Genomic DNA, 17,506 nt, shown 5'->3' on the forward strand with positions numbered 1-17,506 from the left:
CTGGGACACACTTCAGACAACGCTGTCGGAGCAACAGGTTGCTGAGTGCCCAGAATGGCATCCCTACATGCAGTTCTGGACTGCATGGCTGAATGAGCTGGTTACTACGTTTTTCTGGTAGTTTAAAAATCTCTAACAATTTGGGGCATCTTAGAGTTTAAACTGATTGTATGGTTTGCTGTTTGATTTTAAAATTAAATGTTTCTTGAATAATGGAGAGTCTTGTTTGACACAGAGAAGAGAGTTGAGGCTCTTCTACCATCCATATTTTTGAAAACTACTAAGACACCAAGATACTTGAGAGTGTCTATGCCCGAGTGACTTTACATCTGGTAAGAATTTAGATACGAAGTCATCTTCAGAACACTTGCAATTAATAAATCGGACTATATTAACCTGAGATCTATACATACCACGATATACCAACATTGCTTATGGTAATTCGTAACAAATCTATGGTTACAAGGACATCTGCTACTAAACAGCCTTCTTTCCGTGAAATACGTTACTTATCCTCATAAGCTACTCAGAAAAAGGTGTTATATTTCTTGATTCTCACATGCTGAAAAAGTGAGCAGTGGAGTATTTAACAGAGCGAGCTCCACTTGCATTTTCTGTGCAGCCAGTTCTCTGCAGCCGCAGGCAATGTCTGGTATTTCAAACTATAGTTTCTGTAACACCTATTTCAATAGGGCTGATAAATGGCAGGTTTTCACGACTCAAGTTTTAGTATTATGAATGTTCTTTGTCTTGTCTAATTCAGGTTGAATATGAAGGCTTAAAGCATGAGATTAAACGATTTGAGGAGGAGACAGTGTTGCTTAATAGTCAGCTAGAAGATGCCATCCGGCTGAAGGAGATTGCTGAGCATCAGCTGGAGGAAGCCCTGGAAACTTTAAAAAATGAAAGGGAGCAAAAGAACAATCTGAGGAAGGAACTCTCCCAGTATATCAACCTCAATGATAGTATGTATAATAACCATATTAATATATCAGTAGATGGATTGAAGTTTGCAGAGGATGGGGGCGAGCCCAACAATGATGACAAAATGAATGGACATATCCACGGGCCTCTTGTGAAACTCAACGGTGACTACCGAACTCCCACGGGTAGGAAAGGAGAATCTCTGCACCCTGTCTCTGATCTCTTCAGTGAGCTCAACATATCGGAAATACAGAAACTGAAGCAGCAACTCATGCAGGTAAGAGCTGAATTTAATGTCCTGAAGTGTTTAGACACACATCCTATGGACCCTAGTGCCAGCTTTTGCAATGATTTCCCCTAGTAAAATTCTTGACCGCCTACGTTCTGTGCTCAGGCTTCTGCTTTGGTGTTTCTTCATATCCAGGTTTTGCTAGAAATATCCCTAGGAAACAGAGTATCTGTCTGCAAAAAGTCAGTGTGATCTGAGCAGACGTTTCATGCAGAGGAGAAAGGGACCTAGTTGCTGTGATTGCAGATGGTTAGATTCTTTTTTTCCTGCTTTGATAATGGGAAATGTCCCTGAAATTGCAAGTGGAATAAACTGCTCTTCAATATGACCAAAGCTATCTGCAAAAAAAGCCCAGTAAAATACAGACAGACTTGATGATGCTCCCTTGCAAGTCAGAGGGAGGTTTTGCCATTAAATTTAGTTTGAACAAGATTTGGCATACCATCAAGAGAGAACAAAAGGAGAGGAGCAATCCTCTTAGTAACTGTGCACTCGAAGAGCATGTGGGGTGTGAGATGTCACAGAGTGCCCTTGTCCATGCTGGCAGTCCCGGCGGATGCGCAGGCTGCAGGGGGTGCCTTGGGGACCATACAGCGAGCGTTTGTTCTCTATTCATCCAAGCCCAGCCCAGGCATAACCAGAATAGGAGCCTGGGATGCAAGCCAGGTAAAAACTCAAGCTGCCAGTCCCGATGCTGACATCATCTTAGAAAGGGTACAGTGCCACACAGAAGAAGGGTCCTGCTGCCCAGGCTGTTGAGCATCTTCTCTGCCACAAGAGCTTGAAAGGTTTTGGCACCATCAAGGAAACATCCAGTGTTTTCTAGCTGCAGGCTTCCAAAAAGTGCCTCTTCCAAAGAGAGGAAGTGTAAATCCTTTACTGCTTAAAATGTAAAAGGCAATATGGAAGTAAAGTAGAGCAAACCCAATTTTCAGTGCTTGCTAGAGAACAATAAATCCCTATGTGGTCTATCCTATATTTGTTGCAGAGTTAATTGTTTTATTTACTTCATTGCCAAACTCAGCGTGGGAAGTTTTGATCTGAGCTCTGATGTGGCAAACACTGATGACATGTAGTGCTTTACACAAATAACTTTGATGCAAGACATACATAATTTAAGTGAGAAAGCTAAAATTCAGAATTTATTTATGTGAAAAATTCTGTCAAACTTTTCCAGTATTAAAATGTAAACAGTGTGTGTCTTTTGTGTATATGTGCGTATATAAAAATACACATGTGTATGTTTGTATACATTTGTGGATATAATATATGCACATATATATTATATGCAACTTTTGATTTCATTCAGAAATACAATGGTAAAAATTAAAAAAACCCGTGTTCAGAAGAAATGCTTTGAAATGTTCATGTTTTAAAATACAGCGTAAGCATTTTCAACCATAATTTACAATGAAGTGTATGCAATATAAACTTGAGTGAAAGCTGCTTGGAAATGAAAAAATAAGATTGTTTGGGGTATGTTTTGTCTTGATTTTATTAAATTAAATATTGACCTTGATGAATCGGCAAACTTCTTCAAAGATACTGCAACTGTATTTGTCACCTCTGACTTAAAAACTTATTTATTTTACACCTCTTAAACAAAGTGGCAGCCTTCTGACAGTCACTAGCTACAAACTTAGGACCCTAGAAGGACCCTAGAAAATAAACATAACCATTTTTTTGGTTACAACATTTTTCGATGCTGGGCTCCAGCACCCTCACACCAGTAGTCGCCACCATTGCTTGGCATTCTAATCTTGTTAAAAGGTTTGCAGTTTAAAAAGAAAGACTAGACCTAGGTGGAAACCTGATTTCTTTAGATAGTGAAAAGGCTTACTGCAAAATGCTGATGTGTACTTTTTAATAAAGTAATCATCTTCTCTGTTGAATTGCATCAGGTCACCTTGGGTCACACAAATTAAATGTGAAAAATTCCTCCAAAAATTTTCCTCATAGTAGATGGGAGATTTAATCGGGTTCAAGCTGACAAAAGGTAATTCTTCAGCAAAACTGGATTTTTTTTTTTCTCCTCTACAATGTCTTTGCCACATGGTGTTCATTCAGCCATATCTCAATATTTGGTATGTTCCTCTTGTTTTCTCTGAAGAGGCTGTACTATGACAGAGTTGCTGAAGGAACTGACCCTCTCTTGGGAACTATTTTTATGTCTATAGGATAGCAGGCTCCTTTTTTGAGAGAAGCAAACTTCAGATTTGCCATTTTGTATGCGTGTGGCAAATTTTTTCACTCCTCAGTCTCAAAAAGAAGCCTTCACTAAAACAGTTAGTATGACAGATATAATTCCTTCTGCAGCTTTATAGTGCTGCTGCTCCATGATCTGTGCTGGTCCCTAGGAGAGATTTAATTGTAACTGTTCCCTTTCCATCTTTTCAGTCCACTAGGTAAGAAATGTCTTGCTGAAAATTCTCATATTCCGAGATTTTCTTGGAAAAGCTCAAGGCTTTCTGCTCTTCCTTCATGTTTGTTTTCCAGTGGAAACAATTGTCTATCTCATCTTTAAAGCCTAGGACTCCTCTCTTCCTTCCATGGTGATGCTTTCCTTATTCCTGAGGCCAACATCATATTTGGAAAACTTAGATTAAGTTCTCTTAAAAAAAGAAGAAAAAAATAAATCATGCAGCCCAGTTTCTGACACTCTTCCCCAGCTGCCTGGTATTCTGACAAATATGATGCAGCTGAGATTCAGGGTTCTTGAGCTGAATTTTCCTGTTAATTTGTTCCAGTCTCCACTAGGAACTGTTCACTGACATTCTGATGTTAATTAAAAAAAAAAAAGGGGGGGGGGGATAAATAGTAGTGGTAAAATTGGTTTCCATAATTGCAAACTATAGATCACATTGGGAAGGAAATCTCCTCAAACTGAAGTCTTTGAAGGGAAGGATGCATTGCAAATAGATACAGCTACTTGTGAATTGCTTTTGTTTTAAGATGATAAAGATCCTTACTGCAGCTACTAATTTCAATGTCAACCCCCCCCCCCCCCCAACGGGACTGAAGAATAACTGCAATTCCCCAAAGTTTGCTGTGGGTGGAAATAAGAGTATAGTGTTGTCTAGAACAAGAAATATAATTATCATACTTGGAAACAGCAGAGTCATTAATATGCAGAAAGTGTGCTCAGGGCTGAGTTGGAGCTTTGGGGTTTTTTTCTGTTGGAAGTAGGAGCATGTATTTAGAACTTTAAACAGAAGTGGATTAGCTTAATCCATAATTACTGGACCAGAATGAGTAAAATTTAGTAGATCTATGTATTTAATTTTACCTACTGTCCAAGTTGGCATATGGGTTTTAAAAGTTGCATATTTTCTCTGGAAAGAATCCTTTCTATTTGTAAGAAGTATTTGTTTCCAGAACCCATTTATGTTCAGCAGAGAAATGATCATAAAGGTCCCCATTAACTCTGTTATAGTTTTCCTTCACGATAGAATATGATGGCTGAGATCAGTAATCTGGCAGGATCAATTCTGTCTGATTAATGTAAGCAGACACTGAAACACTGTGCTGCTTTAACACTGAATTGTTTTCTCAAAGGAAAGGCTCTCTGGCTGGTAAGCCCTGTATTTATTTTTACACTAGTGCAATCTACAGTTAATTGCCTACTTTGGTGTGAACATACCCACAGTGGAGCCATACACCTCAAAAAGCCAACTGCCTTTGATGTGTAATGTATGGATCTTTATTATCCATATGACTTCTCACCATAAGGTGAGGTGATCCTTTAAGTTAACCCAAACTCAGATTTTTCATGCAAATGTGTAGCTCACCTTACCAGTCTGAAGGAATAAATACCTTTATTATCTGATGAGGGTAATGTAATTAACACCTAAGCCTGCTATACCAGCTGGTAACAACTAGAGTTCAGCTGAAAGTTTCTGGGGAAAGCAGACCTGGGGCACACTGCTTGATGGAAAAAAAACAGAGGAAATGAGTGAAGAGGCTTCTGCTGGGTTGATCTCTGAGGCTCCCCAGGACAGGTCTGACTGAGAGGTGTGTGGAAAGCAGTCACCTTTTAAGAAGATGTCCTTGGCAAAGGGGAAGGTTGCCCTGTTTTGGACTTTCTCAAGAAGAGTGGTTTCTCAACTAGAGCACAGGGGATGAGCAGTAAGGGTGATGGCCAGCAGACTGAGGCAGCAACAGGGGAACAACATCAAATGGAGAAAGGTACCAATATACTCATGGTACTCGTCTGTCCTCTTCACCCCAGACTACGTAGTGCCTAAAATGGAGCTATATGTAAGGAGACAGACTCTTCCTGGATCATAAAATAATGATGATGTTTGGCCCTGTTTTTTAATTCTTAAGCTGTCAGTCACCTGTACACAAGAAAACTAGGCTGATTTTTTTTTTTAGATGTTTTTAACATGGCTTCTATTTTTACAGTTTTTGCCTGCAGTTGGTTGCAGGTTCTAATAGAGGCCGTGTTTTGAAAGCCTGTCAGTAAAACCAGGGGATTATCGCATGCTTTAGTGCCTTACTACTCCTGAGCAGCAGCCACTGCTCAAAAGCCTCGTTATGAGAAAATAGGAGTCTGAAGCACCGCTTGGAACATTTTGTGAGATGGCATTAATACCCTCTAGGTCTCTAAAAGGCTTTTCTTTTCCTTCATTAAGATTTGTGGTGGCTGATCTGACTCTCTTCCAAATACTACCTGGGGGAATACTGTTAGGGAAGGAAAGGTTTTTTAAAGGGTTTTTCACAACTGACAGCTTTGAATTCTCGAATTAGTAATTCAGCCACTCATAAAGGGAATGTGGAGCATGCCATTTTCACTGCATGTGTAAACATGGGGCTGAGATACTGAAACCATGGGAGAGAAAGAGCAGTAAAGCTGATGGGCTCAGGGTCCTATTGCAAAAGCCATGAAAGCAAGAAGGATCCCATCTCCATGTGCCTTCTCTGCTTCCCAATTGACAACTCAGAACAGGACAAAGGCACAGAAAAAAGTTGGAGCGTTACACTTCAAACTTGAAATAGGAGTCTTTCAGAGGTGTTAGCATGAGTAGCAAATACCTGAGCACATCAAACTCTGTCTTGTTCACTTGCTTTAAGATGCTGCTGTGTGTTAAAACTTCTGGTGGCGTCCTCCATGACATCTTCTGCTGTTCAACATCCACATATCTCTGTGGATATTAAGAAAGGAACTTACTAGGTCAGAACCAGTGGTTTGTTAGTTATACCACAAATTCTGTTTTTCCTGCCTTGTCCTTAAAAGGATGGATTTTGCTTACAGTTAAGTGCTGGGGATGGGCAGACCTGGGATTTGCATGTGCTTAGTGTCCTGATCTGTATTACGTTCCTACACAGTGGGTTATTTAATCTAATCTGTGGAAATGTGCACAGCCATTTGTTTGCTGTATTTGCATTCAGTAATCAAGCCTTAATGAAGTTTGCAACAGTCCAAAGATATAAATAAATATTGTGAAGGATTGGTAGAGCTATTCATGGGAAATGTAAATTCAAACTCCATTGAGAAATATATATGTACCAGTGGAATAGCTTATAGTTGACAGTGATGCAGTTCATATGTTCAGGGAACATATGTCGTAATAAATCCCGTATCATCACTCTAGCTGACTAGGCACTTAGTGCTTGGGCACTAAGTAATTCTTCAGTGGGCAACATGTACAATCATGACCTAGTGATGTTGCAAATTGTAACAGAGGCAGGGACTTCGTAACTCTCTGAGAGTTTATTGTGGTTTAAGCCCAGCTGGCAACAAAGCACCACATAGCTGCTTGCTCACTCCTCTTCCCTGGTGGAATGGGGAGGAGAAAATACAAAGAAACACTTGTGGGTCGAGACAAGGACAGGGAGGGATCACTGACCACTTACGGTCATGGGCAAAAACCAGACTCAACTTGGGGAAAAAACAAAATCAATTTAATTTGTTACCAATCAAATCAAAACAGGATAATGAGAAGTAAACCCAAATCTTAAGAACACCTTCCCCCCACCCCTCTAGTCCCGATTTTCTCTACCTCCCCCCGCCAGTGGCGAAGGGGATGGGGAATGGAGGTTGCAGTCAGTTCATCACACGTTGTCTCTGCTGCTCCTTCCTCCTCAGGGGGAGGACTCCTCACTCTTCCCCTGCTCCAGCGTGGGGTCCCTCCCAGGGGAGACAGCCCTTCACGAACTTCTCTGGCATGGGGCCTTTCCGCGGGCTGATCTTCAGTCACAGGCTGCTCCAGCACAGACCTTCCCATGGAGTCATGGCCATCTTGGGGGGCATCCCCCTGCTCGGTTGTGGGGTCCCCCCTGGGCTGCAGGTGGGCATCTGCTCCCCCGCTCCCCTCCGTGGGCCGGGGGGGGACAGCCTGCCGTCTTGTCTCACCACGGGCTGCGGGGGCATCCCCTCCTCCGGCACACCTCCTCCCCTCCTTCCTCACCGACCTCGGTGCCTGCAGAGGGGTTCCTCTCACATCCCACTCCCCTCTCCGCTGCAGGTTCCCCTTCTGAAATCTGCTCTCCCAGAGGTGCTACCACCATCGCTGATGGGCTCGGCCTGGGCCAGCGGTGGGTCTGACTTGGAGCTGGGGAAGCTTCCAGCAGCTTCTCACAGGCGGCGACCCCTCCCCTGCTACCAAAACCCTGCCACACAAACCCAATTCAGAGTTACACACATCTCTCTCTGACTTAATTTTATGGTTTAGGTATATATGGCTAGAATCTATTGGAAGCCGTCGAGTTGTGTATGCAGAGTGGGGGAGTGGAAGAGATGAATGTGATTGCAGAATTTTGTGTTCATCACAGGTGGGACGAGATCCTGGGTTTCTTACTTTGGCTCTGTTGCAGGTGGAGAGAGAGAAGGCCATTCTCCTGGCCAACCTGCAGGAGTCTCAGACGCAGCTGGAGCACACCAAGGGAGCCCTGACCGAGCAACATGAGCGAGTCCATAGGCTCACCGAGCACGTCAATGCCATGAGGGGGCTGCAGAGCAACAAGGAGCTGAAAGCTGAACTTGACTGTGAGAAGGGCCGAGAGCCTGGCGAGGAAGCACACGACTATGAAGTAGACATCAATGGCTTGGAGATCCTAGAATGTAAATACAAAGTAGCTGTTACCGAGGTGATAGACCTTAAAGCAGAAATCAAAGCCTTAAAGGAGAAATATAATAAGTATGTAGAAAACTACACTGAAGAGAAGGCCAAGTATGAGAGCAGAATCCAGACGTATGATGAGCAGGTGACAAGCCTCGAGAAGTCAACCAAGGAAAGCCAGGAAAAAATGGTCCACGTGGAAAAGGAATTGCAAAGGATGACAAGCATAGCAAATGAAAACCATAATACCCTCAACACTGCCCAGGACGAGCTGGTGACGTTTAGCGAGGAGCTGGCTCAGCTCTACCATCACGTCTGCCTGTGCAACAACGAGACACCAAACAGGGTCATGTTGGACTATTACAGGCAAAGCAGAGTGACCCGCAGCGGGAGCCTGAAAGGACCGGACGACCCTCGAGGCCTCCTTTCGCCGCGGCTCGCCAGGAGGGGGGTGGCATCACCCGTAGAAGCCAGGACTCCGACCGAGCAGGTGACGAAAGAGGCCACGGAGCCTGGCAAGGAACAGAGCCCGACGAAAACACCTACCATTTCTCCTGTCATCACAGCTCCTCCTTCCTCCCCCGTCTCCGATACCAGTGACATCCGCAAAGAGCCGATGAACATCTACAACCTCAATGCTATAATAAGGGACCAAATCAAGCACTTGCAGAAGGCTGTTGATCGGTCGCTGCAGCTGTCGCGCCAGCGCGCTGCAGCTCGGGAGCTAGCGCCAATGATCGATAAAGACAAGGAGGCCTTAATGGAAGAGATACTGAAACTGAAATCACTCCTGAGTACGAAGCGGGAGCAGATAGCAACCCTGAGAGCAGTGCTGAAAGCCAACAAGCAGGTAAGATGCTAATAAAGTAGTCAGTCGGGAAGGTCTGTTATTTATACAGGTCACTTACAAGCTTTCCCAGGAGTATTTTGGGGGAGAGATTTTACTCACATGTTATTTAGCCTCTCACTCAATCACGGTGAGGGCAGACCTTTCTTCCCTCCCTCCCCGCCTCCTCTTTAAGATCTTCAGCTCTGCTTTTCTCAGCACCCACCATTCACCGAGGGCACAGGCAGAAGAGCCTTTCCTGTGGAGCGAGAGAAAAGCAGAGGGGCAGGGTGGGAGCAGCTACTACCCAGCCTGACGCACGGGCACGTTGCTAGCATTAGTGCAAAATAGTAAGATTGCCGACGTCGGAAAACAAAATGGAGCGTGCATCGAGAGGCTCTCGGGGACGTGCTGACCCCTCGCCAGGGCACGTACTGCTGGAGCAGTGGGGAGGGCAAGTGTAGGGGAGACTACCTGGGCCGGCACCTCAGCTGCTGCGGGTGGCCCGGCCGGTGGGATGTAGTGGAGCGGGTGGTGCAAACAACCCATTGTGTTCTTTTTGGCTCTTGGTAATGCTCCACAGGCTGCAAAACTTGAATGCCCCCCAGCAGATTTAAGGGGGTTAAAAATAAATGCCACAAAAGCGAAAGCACGCCTCAGGCAGAGAATGACAGGTGTAAGAGTGTGACCAGTGGCTTTGGACCATACAGAAGCTGGGCATTTCTTTGATAAGACAGCAGGTGAAATGCTGAGTTATTTTCATTGCAGGTGGTTGGAATTTTTTTAAATGATTTTTCTTTTTAGTCAGAAATAATTTCTCCTGCCGTTGTCACGTTATTTTATCCTTTCAGAAATAAAATCAGGGTTTTCTTTTTTTTTTTTAAGAAAAAGGACAACATCACTACATGATAAAGCTGACTGAAACAGTAACTGCAATTTTTTCTTTTGAGAAGGATTCGTTATAAAGTTATAGTTTAAGAGAATAAAAAATTTCAAATTATTATTTTGAAAATTTTCATAGCTTAAAAAAAAAAAATCATCAAACCACTTTATTTTTGATGTTTCAGCAATGTAAATAAGCTGAGAATTACTGCATTTTATATCAAATGCCCAAAGAGGACCATGTAATGGTCTGTTTTTCAAGAGTCCTGTCAATTTTTTTGGACAGTATATCCTGTCCTGGTTTCAGCTGGGATAGAGTTAACTGTCTTCCTAGTAGCTGGTACAGTGCTATGTTTTGAGTTCAGTATGTGAAGAATGTTGGTAACACTGATGTTTTCAGTTGTTGCTCAGTAGTGTTTAGACTAATGTCAAGGATTTTTCAGCTTCTCATGCCCAGCCAGTGAGAAAGCTGGAGGGGCACAAGAAGTTGGCACAGGACACAGCCAGGGCACCTGACCCAAACTGGCCAACGGTGTATTCCATACCATGTGACGTCCCATCCAGTTTAGGAACGGGGAAGTGGGGGGGGGCAGGGATTCACCGCTCAGGGACTGGCTGGGTGTCGGTCGGCGGGTGGTGAGCAATTGCACTGCGCATCATTTGTACATTCCAATCCTTTCATTATTGCTGTTGTCATTTTATTAGTGTTATCATTATCATTATTAGTTTCTTCTTTTCTGTTCTATTAAACCGTTCTTATCTCAACCCACGGGTTTTGCTTCTTTTCCCGATTTTCTCCCCCATCCCACTGGGTGGGGGGGAGTGAGTGAGCGGCTGCGTGGTGTTTAGTTGCTGGCTGGGGTTAAACCACGACAATCCTCCCAAGCCCTTTGTATCCATTAGATTCCAGGTCTGCAAACATTTTAAAAAGTTAAATTTAAGCATGCAAATAGTTTTATTTACTTAGGTGCATCTCCTTATGCCCAGAATTAAATCGGAATGCAAGAGGCTGCATTGGCAGTCATCATTCCTGATTGCCCGGGACTTTTCTCATCTAAAACCAGTGCAGTGCTCACCACATGGGGGCATGAATCCTGGTTAACAGCTTGGGATACTATTAACTGATGACAGTGGTGGGATTTCAGTGTTAAAATTCCCAATTGTCAAGCAGTCTGAAGTTACAGTTTCAAGTTTAATTGATTGTTGGATCTGTAACTGCATGTCTAGAGTACTGGGGATTTTTAAATTGCAGCAATATTTCAATATATGTTGAGTCTTTTATAGCATTTCCCCTCTCTAATACAGCACATGTTAAATATTAATTCAAGTAATTAAATACCATCTCTAGCTGAGCAATAATAGCTCTGAGCAATTATATGTGGATTTTCCATGTAATTAAAATGTAATTAAGGTGTAATTGAGGTATATGGGTTTAGATTCCAAATTAAGGATTTTTTCCATTAGCATAGAGCTATCATTTATGTTTTGATACTACCAGAAAATCTAGCTCCATCTTGCTCTTTTATTGCTGTCAGAAATAAAGCATCATCCTGAAGCATGCTCACTGAAATGGGAAAGACAGATTGCTGAGTAAGGAGGTGCTATTAACTAAACTTTTATTTATTGGATAGCAGCATAGATATTGGTAACTGTACAACTGGGTATAGAATCTTGCAATACAGTTAATGCAAACCAAGTATCAACATCCTCAAACTTTCAAGTTAAAAGACATAATAATATAAAAGGGAAGGAGAAATTTAAAGTTACAGAAGGAGGGGGTGAGTTTTATTATATGCTAGCAGTACTGTCAGCCTCAAGTGATGGGTGGATCCTAGGACCCAAAGCACATCTCATGTTCAAAAAACAGGCGTCAAGCTTCATCCCCTTGAGTTCATCCCCTCCCAAATAACAAGTTTTTAAGCAGCAATAAGCTGGGGATATTTTTCCCTTGTGGGTTTGAGTTTAGATGAGCCTACAGAGGACATCTGGTTCAGTTTTTCACATTTGCCCCAGAACCACAAGAGCTAGAATTTTGGTTTCTTTAAAACCCTTCCTGGATCCCTAATGAAGCTGGCATTAATACGAAACTAGGTCTTTTACTGCAGCTGGCGGGCGGCTGGATGCCCTGGCCTGTCCCCAGCCCCCAGAGGGGCCACATCCCACCTCGCTGTGCTTTGTAGCAATACTGTTACAACACACCTGTATTTGTTAGCGCTCCGGGGACACTTTAGGTGAAGCTTTTTTGGTTGGAGTAATATGGGAAAGCAAGATGAGTGCAACAAGATGCACTGTAAAAAGGGCAAGACCTGGCCTTCCTAGGGCAGCTCGCCATCCAGATCCGGGGGGGTGAAGAGCAGTAGCAGACCCCCGGGTCTGGTATTTCGGGCTGTGTTTCGGTGGTGAAGTCACACCCTTAACCAGGGAAGCACGGCTGCTATCTAGTGACCACCAGAAGTATTGCAACATCAGATTAAAACGAGAATTGTGCCGTTTTCCTGGCAATACAACTGGATCGCCGTGCACTGACATCGTCTGGTATCCAGGTACCCAGGGGCAAATGGCTTATCGGAAGAGAAAAAGAGCAAATGGAGTTTCTGCTTCCAGACTTGAATTGTGTTCACTTTTCTTCACAGTGACTCACTGGACTGCAGGACAGCCCTGAAGGAATCTCTCCTTCTGCCTCCTTCTTTGCCATGGGCCTGGCACTCCAGCAGTGCAGTTGCACCTTTTAAATCTCTAACAGCATACAATAAATTTCTGTTTGAACTGGACAAGCTGTTGCCTAGTTTAAAGCACTTGGCAATATGTGATGATATTTCTTTTTATTCTAGCTGTATTTTCTTTAGTAATATTTTCAAATAAGCATTTTGCCATTAGGCTGAGCTGCAAATAGACTACACAAAACTCTGTAACACAAAAAAGAGAGCAAGATTTGCTCTAAGAAACTGCAAACCTAAGCCTAGGAAAATGAATTATTAAATCAATTGCTCAAGATAGCAAGGCACATATATCTTCCTAGCTTGCTTGCTTACCTTGCCTTGATTTACGTATCCATTTGTTTGTAGCCATAATTACTGTGTCAGCACCAGTTTTGTGGAGCAAACCCAAGTAACATTAGCATTAACAAGTAACATAAATTGTAAAGTAATATCAAATTAATGATACGATAACTTTTAGGACCAGTTCAATAATGGTTTGGATTTTGATTTCTAATAACATTCAGAAAGCAAAGCTGCCTATGAGGGGAATTTAATATCCTGAAGTTCTGATTGAAAAATGATCAGTTGTTCTCGTAGGTAAATAGTTCGATGGGAAGGAGTTGAATCAGCAAGACCTTCCCATCTGTATTGGCAGTAACTATGGTGTCTCCAGCTCCCATAACTGAGATACCCATAAAAGTCCTTCACAAAAAATAACTTGGTAACCTCAGACATACAGTACCTTATCTATAAACAAATGCCCTATATAGACAGAATACAGTAGAATTTCCGCTGTGGAAAGTGAGACTGCGTGGAAAGATCCAGTACCACGTATGATTTCTGCACTAAACTAACAGGCTACTGTTCTGCTTTCCTGTGTGAAAAAATAAAGTACTTACCACTGTAGGACTTAATATTCTTTCAGCAACAATTTTTTTACTTGGTTTGCTTCTCACACTGCTCATGTAAAGTAAACGGGATATGAAGTTGTCTTAGAATGTGAATATGTAGAGAAAATGATGTTTGTTCACAGATTTCAGGATTAAGGGTGGCAACCTTTAGGCAGCTGGATTTGGGCAAACATCCCTTTGGTAAGGATAAGGAGGGGGATGAAAAGGATGTTAGTTCTGGTGGTGCCTGGGGTCCTGGGGCTCGGATATGTGCCCACCTCAGCCTGTGTGGCTCCGTGGCTGGGTTTTGGGGACGAGGGGGTTGAGCTCTGCATGCCCCAGCTCTCTCTTCCCGGATAGTGTTTCACACTCTGCAGGAGTCCAGGTGTTGGAGCTCTCTGCTCCCTCCCAGCCTTGCTGTCAGCTCCAGGTGATGTCCTCTGCACAGCAAATGCTAAGTGGTCTGTGAGTAATCAGTCCTGTGTCTCCAGGTGGCTCACTGAGGGGCTGGGTAGTGTGTTCACCCAGTTCCTCTGCATGACTTGTCCTGTCAGGACTGTCATTAGCCCCTCTCCTGGCTTACTGCATTATTTACTTCACTGAAGAGTAGTCACGTATTTTTCTGCATTTTCATCTTTTTCTTGTGCTCTCCATTTCCATGTGTGTTGCTCAGATGTTGCACTTTTATGTGGAGTGAAGGTTCTCTGATACATTTTTGTAGTTAACTACAGCTTAAAACTAAGTGCTTCAGAAAGAGCTGTTGAAAATCAAAGCCAGGTCCTGGGCATTTGCTTGCTTCTGGCACCCCCTACTTGGAGATGCAGACTTTAATTTGCCCCATCCTTCCCTTCAGAGCACTCTCTGAACACACCGTTTTCCCCAGGTCATTAAAATCTAGATTATCCTGCAGAACTGGTTTCAGGCACAACCACACATATATGACTCAATGGGTACAATTTTGGAGACTGGCTGAGAGGGGGAACAAATAGAAATAATTTAGACTAGAGCTGGTGCTGCAGGAAGAGTAACATGAAGCTATGGCTTCGGTTCATTTTGTGCCTGTTACTCTTGGCACGGTCTAGTGGTACAGCTGAGGTGACCAGACACAGAGGTACCTCTGAGAGACAAAGTCCAAGTTCCCCTTCTCCCCTCAGCCCCACTCCCCATCACACATTGTGGCTTCAGGGTGCTTCAGGTGAGTTTTCTGTCTCTTCAGGCTCCCCAAACTGGCTCACAGTAAGCACAGAAGAAAACCATCAGGTGTGCAAAGGGTAGGGATGGCAAAAGGCTAAGTAATTATTCTTTTGGCGGCAGCTAGCCAATATAGATTGACTTAGCTGCATTGTAAAATGGCAGCCTCTGAGCCGAGGAGTCTGACAGCAATCAGCTTCAGTCAGCATCCAGGTCCCAAACTGATGAGCTGTACGTAAACTGAGCATCCGCACCGCCTGGTGCCCACTGACTCTTACAAGGACCTCTTGAGCGTGCTGTGCCTCCTGCTAAAGTGATACACCGCTGCTCTGCTGGCCCTGGCTGCAGGTTTCCAACAGAAGCTTCCCCAGCTTGCTTCCCCCTTCTTTCCCTTGCCTCTTAAAACCACATTTTTGCTAGTCTTATTTGCTTCTCTAGTAGAGCACTTGTACCCATCCATTCTTCACTTAGGAGAGTTTCAGAAGGGAGACCCTCGACAGCCTGCAGAGGGGTGTGTTCAAAAGCCTGTCTGGTGCGTGGGGAGCCACCAGGCCCTTCCAATAGGTTTTGCAATTTATGCTTCATTTTCTATATGTTGTTTTATGGAAAACTCTAATGGGAAGAAAAAAAAGGTTTGAAGATTTCACACAGTCCTTCCTCTGTTACCTTTATTCACCAAGTAAATTATATTTCTAAGTTATTTTTCATCCTGCAGTGTTACATGTCCATTTAACTTACTCTGACATCCAGACTAAACCGTAGGGATCACAACGATCTGTCTGATCATCGTGCACAGTTTCAGTGACGTGTGAATTATTGGGTTTACATGGAATATATAATCCCACTGCTGAAACAATTTAACTACTTTTTTTTTTTAAAGTCTAGCATTAGGTGGCACATATCTTTAACTCATTTTCATTCCTAAACAAAGGAAAATTTTTGCATGAATTCTGTATTCAGAAATGAGGTATGATAGGTTAAGGAACGTGGGGCTGTATTTCTCTTACAAAGCAAAGACACCTGAATTCCTGCCTTAGAGGCAAAGCAGAACTCAATTTGAGCTATAGAGTCTACCTGTGCTCACATAAATCACTTCTGCCTCATTAGTGACCTGAAAATTCTTAAATAATTCTGATTTAATCATATCTGTTAAATAGGAATTTTTCCTCTGATGCACTATTTCCTAGATTTCCCTTCAAAAAAAGTAGTTTTATTAAACATGGTTAATCTTCCCCCATGTACATTTTTGCTTATGGCTGAAAGCAGATAGAAAGCTGACAATTTCTGCTTTGTCCTGAGAAGGTGTAGGATGGTGTCTACCATCCTATGTTGAGAAAAGCTGCATTCATTTGAATATACCCCTAAGTGATTGATTTTTTTAACATGTATTGCTGATGATTTCAAATTTGGCATGGAAAACCCCATCTATTTAAAATGACAGGTAGTTACTAGTGATTTTTAAAAATCTCTTCTCTCAATGTAAATCAGTGTGAAAGTAGAGAAAACATTGGTGAGTGTACAATTAAAAAAAAATTGAATTATTTCAACGCTGCCATTTCTAACTGTGCTATTTCCCCAGACACAAATGAATAAAGTTGTATTTTAGTAGGAGATGCTAATATGTCCTTTTGTTATGAGATGTTGTTAGTGAGAAATGTATTGAGTTTCAGAAAACTGAGTTTAAAATAGGTTTCCAACTGTTTGGTTATTACTATCTTTTATCACGTCCCCTTGCTGGTTGCTTTAAACTAATGTTCTTCTACACTTCTCTCCCCTGGTGATGGCTCGAGAACCCACAAGATCAACATGGGAAATTGATTGCCTATATGAAATACTGCAACTTATTATGCACTAAATGAAGTGAAAAAACAACCATAACTTCCTCTGAGTAAATGTAAAAGGAAACATTTTTTTCTTCATCTCATTCAATGGCAATAATTTTAAATGTCTTATAGCAGCAGTAGGTATAAAGCCTCTGCAAAACTATGTATTTTGAATAACTTCAGAATGATACTAAACTTCATAGGTAAAGCAGAAGGTTCAACTCTTGCAAAAATATGATAAATGTAACTATTAAAAGCAGTAGAGCAGTAAATTAAAGAGATTTAATGGATGAAATTGAAAAAAGAAAGGAAGGAGCAGAAAAAATGAAGGGAATAGGATGACTACAAAGTCTTGCTTTCCTGTTAGGTGAAAATTGTAATTTACGCTTTTTTGGTTCTTTTCTTGTAGTGGTTAAAACTGCCAAAATAATGCTGGTTTGCACAACAGTAGGCATGGCCAGTGTTCAGATGTAAAAGTAAGCTGTCAGGTCCTGGCAGTCACCTTGCCCAAGGAAAGCCTCAGCTGGCAGGGAGCATGAGGTGAAACACATTAGTTCACACCTTGGCTCCAGGGGCCGAGTCTCAGGTGCCGTGCGTCCTGTTTGGAACGCGGTCGTGGGATGCACCTGGTTGGTTACTGCAGCTCAGATGACATGGTAGCAGCTCCTTAAGCTGTAGTAACTTACTTGCCTGAGTCCTCAATGTGCAGCTGCACAGTTTTGCAGAGCCATTTAAGGTGTCGAGTTGTTGCCAGTGCATTTAAATTGGCTTTGTCCTTCCAACTGCTTTCTCCTTTTCCTGGTTTCATGGAGTACAACTTAAAAGAAGACATTAAAGGGTGCAGTGCAATGAAGCTCTGGTCTAACTTCTTTTACTGTGTGAATGAAGAAGGAAATCAAAAGTAAAATCAAACATGGCATC

General features: G+C 42.7%; 1 protein-coding gene across 6 annotated transcripts in view; it reads left to right on the plus strand.

Moving 5' to 3' along the window:
• BICD1 (BICD cargo adaptor 1) overlaps positions 1 to 17,506 on the plus strand; it is a 185,057-nt gene that overhangs the window by 132,224 nt on the left and 35,327 nt on the right. For all 6 annotated transcript variants that reach the window (XM_052790035.1, XM_052790034.1, XM_052790028.1 and 3 more), the window contains exons 4-5: positions 764 to 1,201; positions 8,030 to 9,124. In XM_052790035.1, the coding sequence (XP_052645995.1) occupies positions 764 to 1,201; positions 8,030 to 9,124 (1,533 nt within the window). The remainder of the gene's footprint in view (positions 1 to 763; positions 1,202 to 8,029; positions 9,125 to 17,506) is intronic.

The sequence above is a fragment of the Harpia harpyja genome, chromosome 6 (genome assembly GCF_026419915.1).
Source record: "Harpia harpyja isolate bHarHar1 chromosome 6, bHarHar1 primary haplotype, whole genome shotgun sequence".
In the NCBI taxonomy this organism is placed as follows: Eukaryota; Metazoa; Chordata; class Aves; order Accipitriformes; family Accipitridae; genus Harpia; species Harpia harpyja.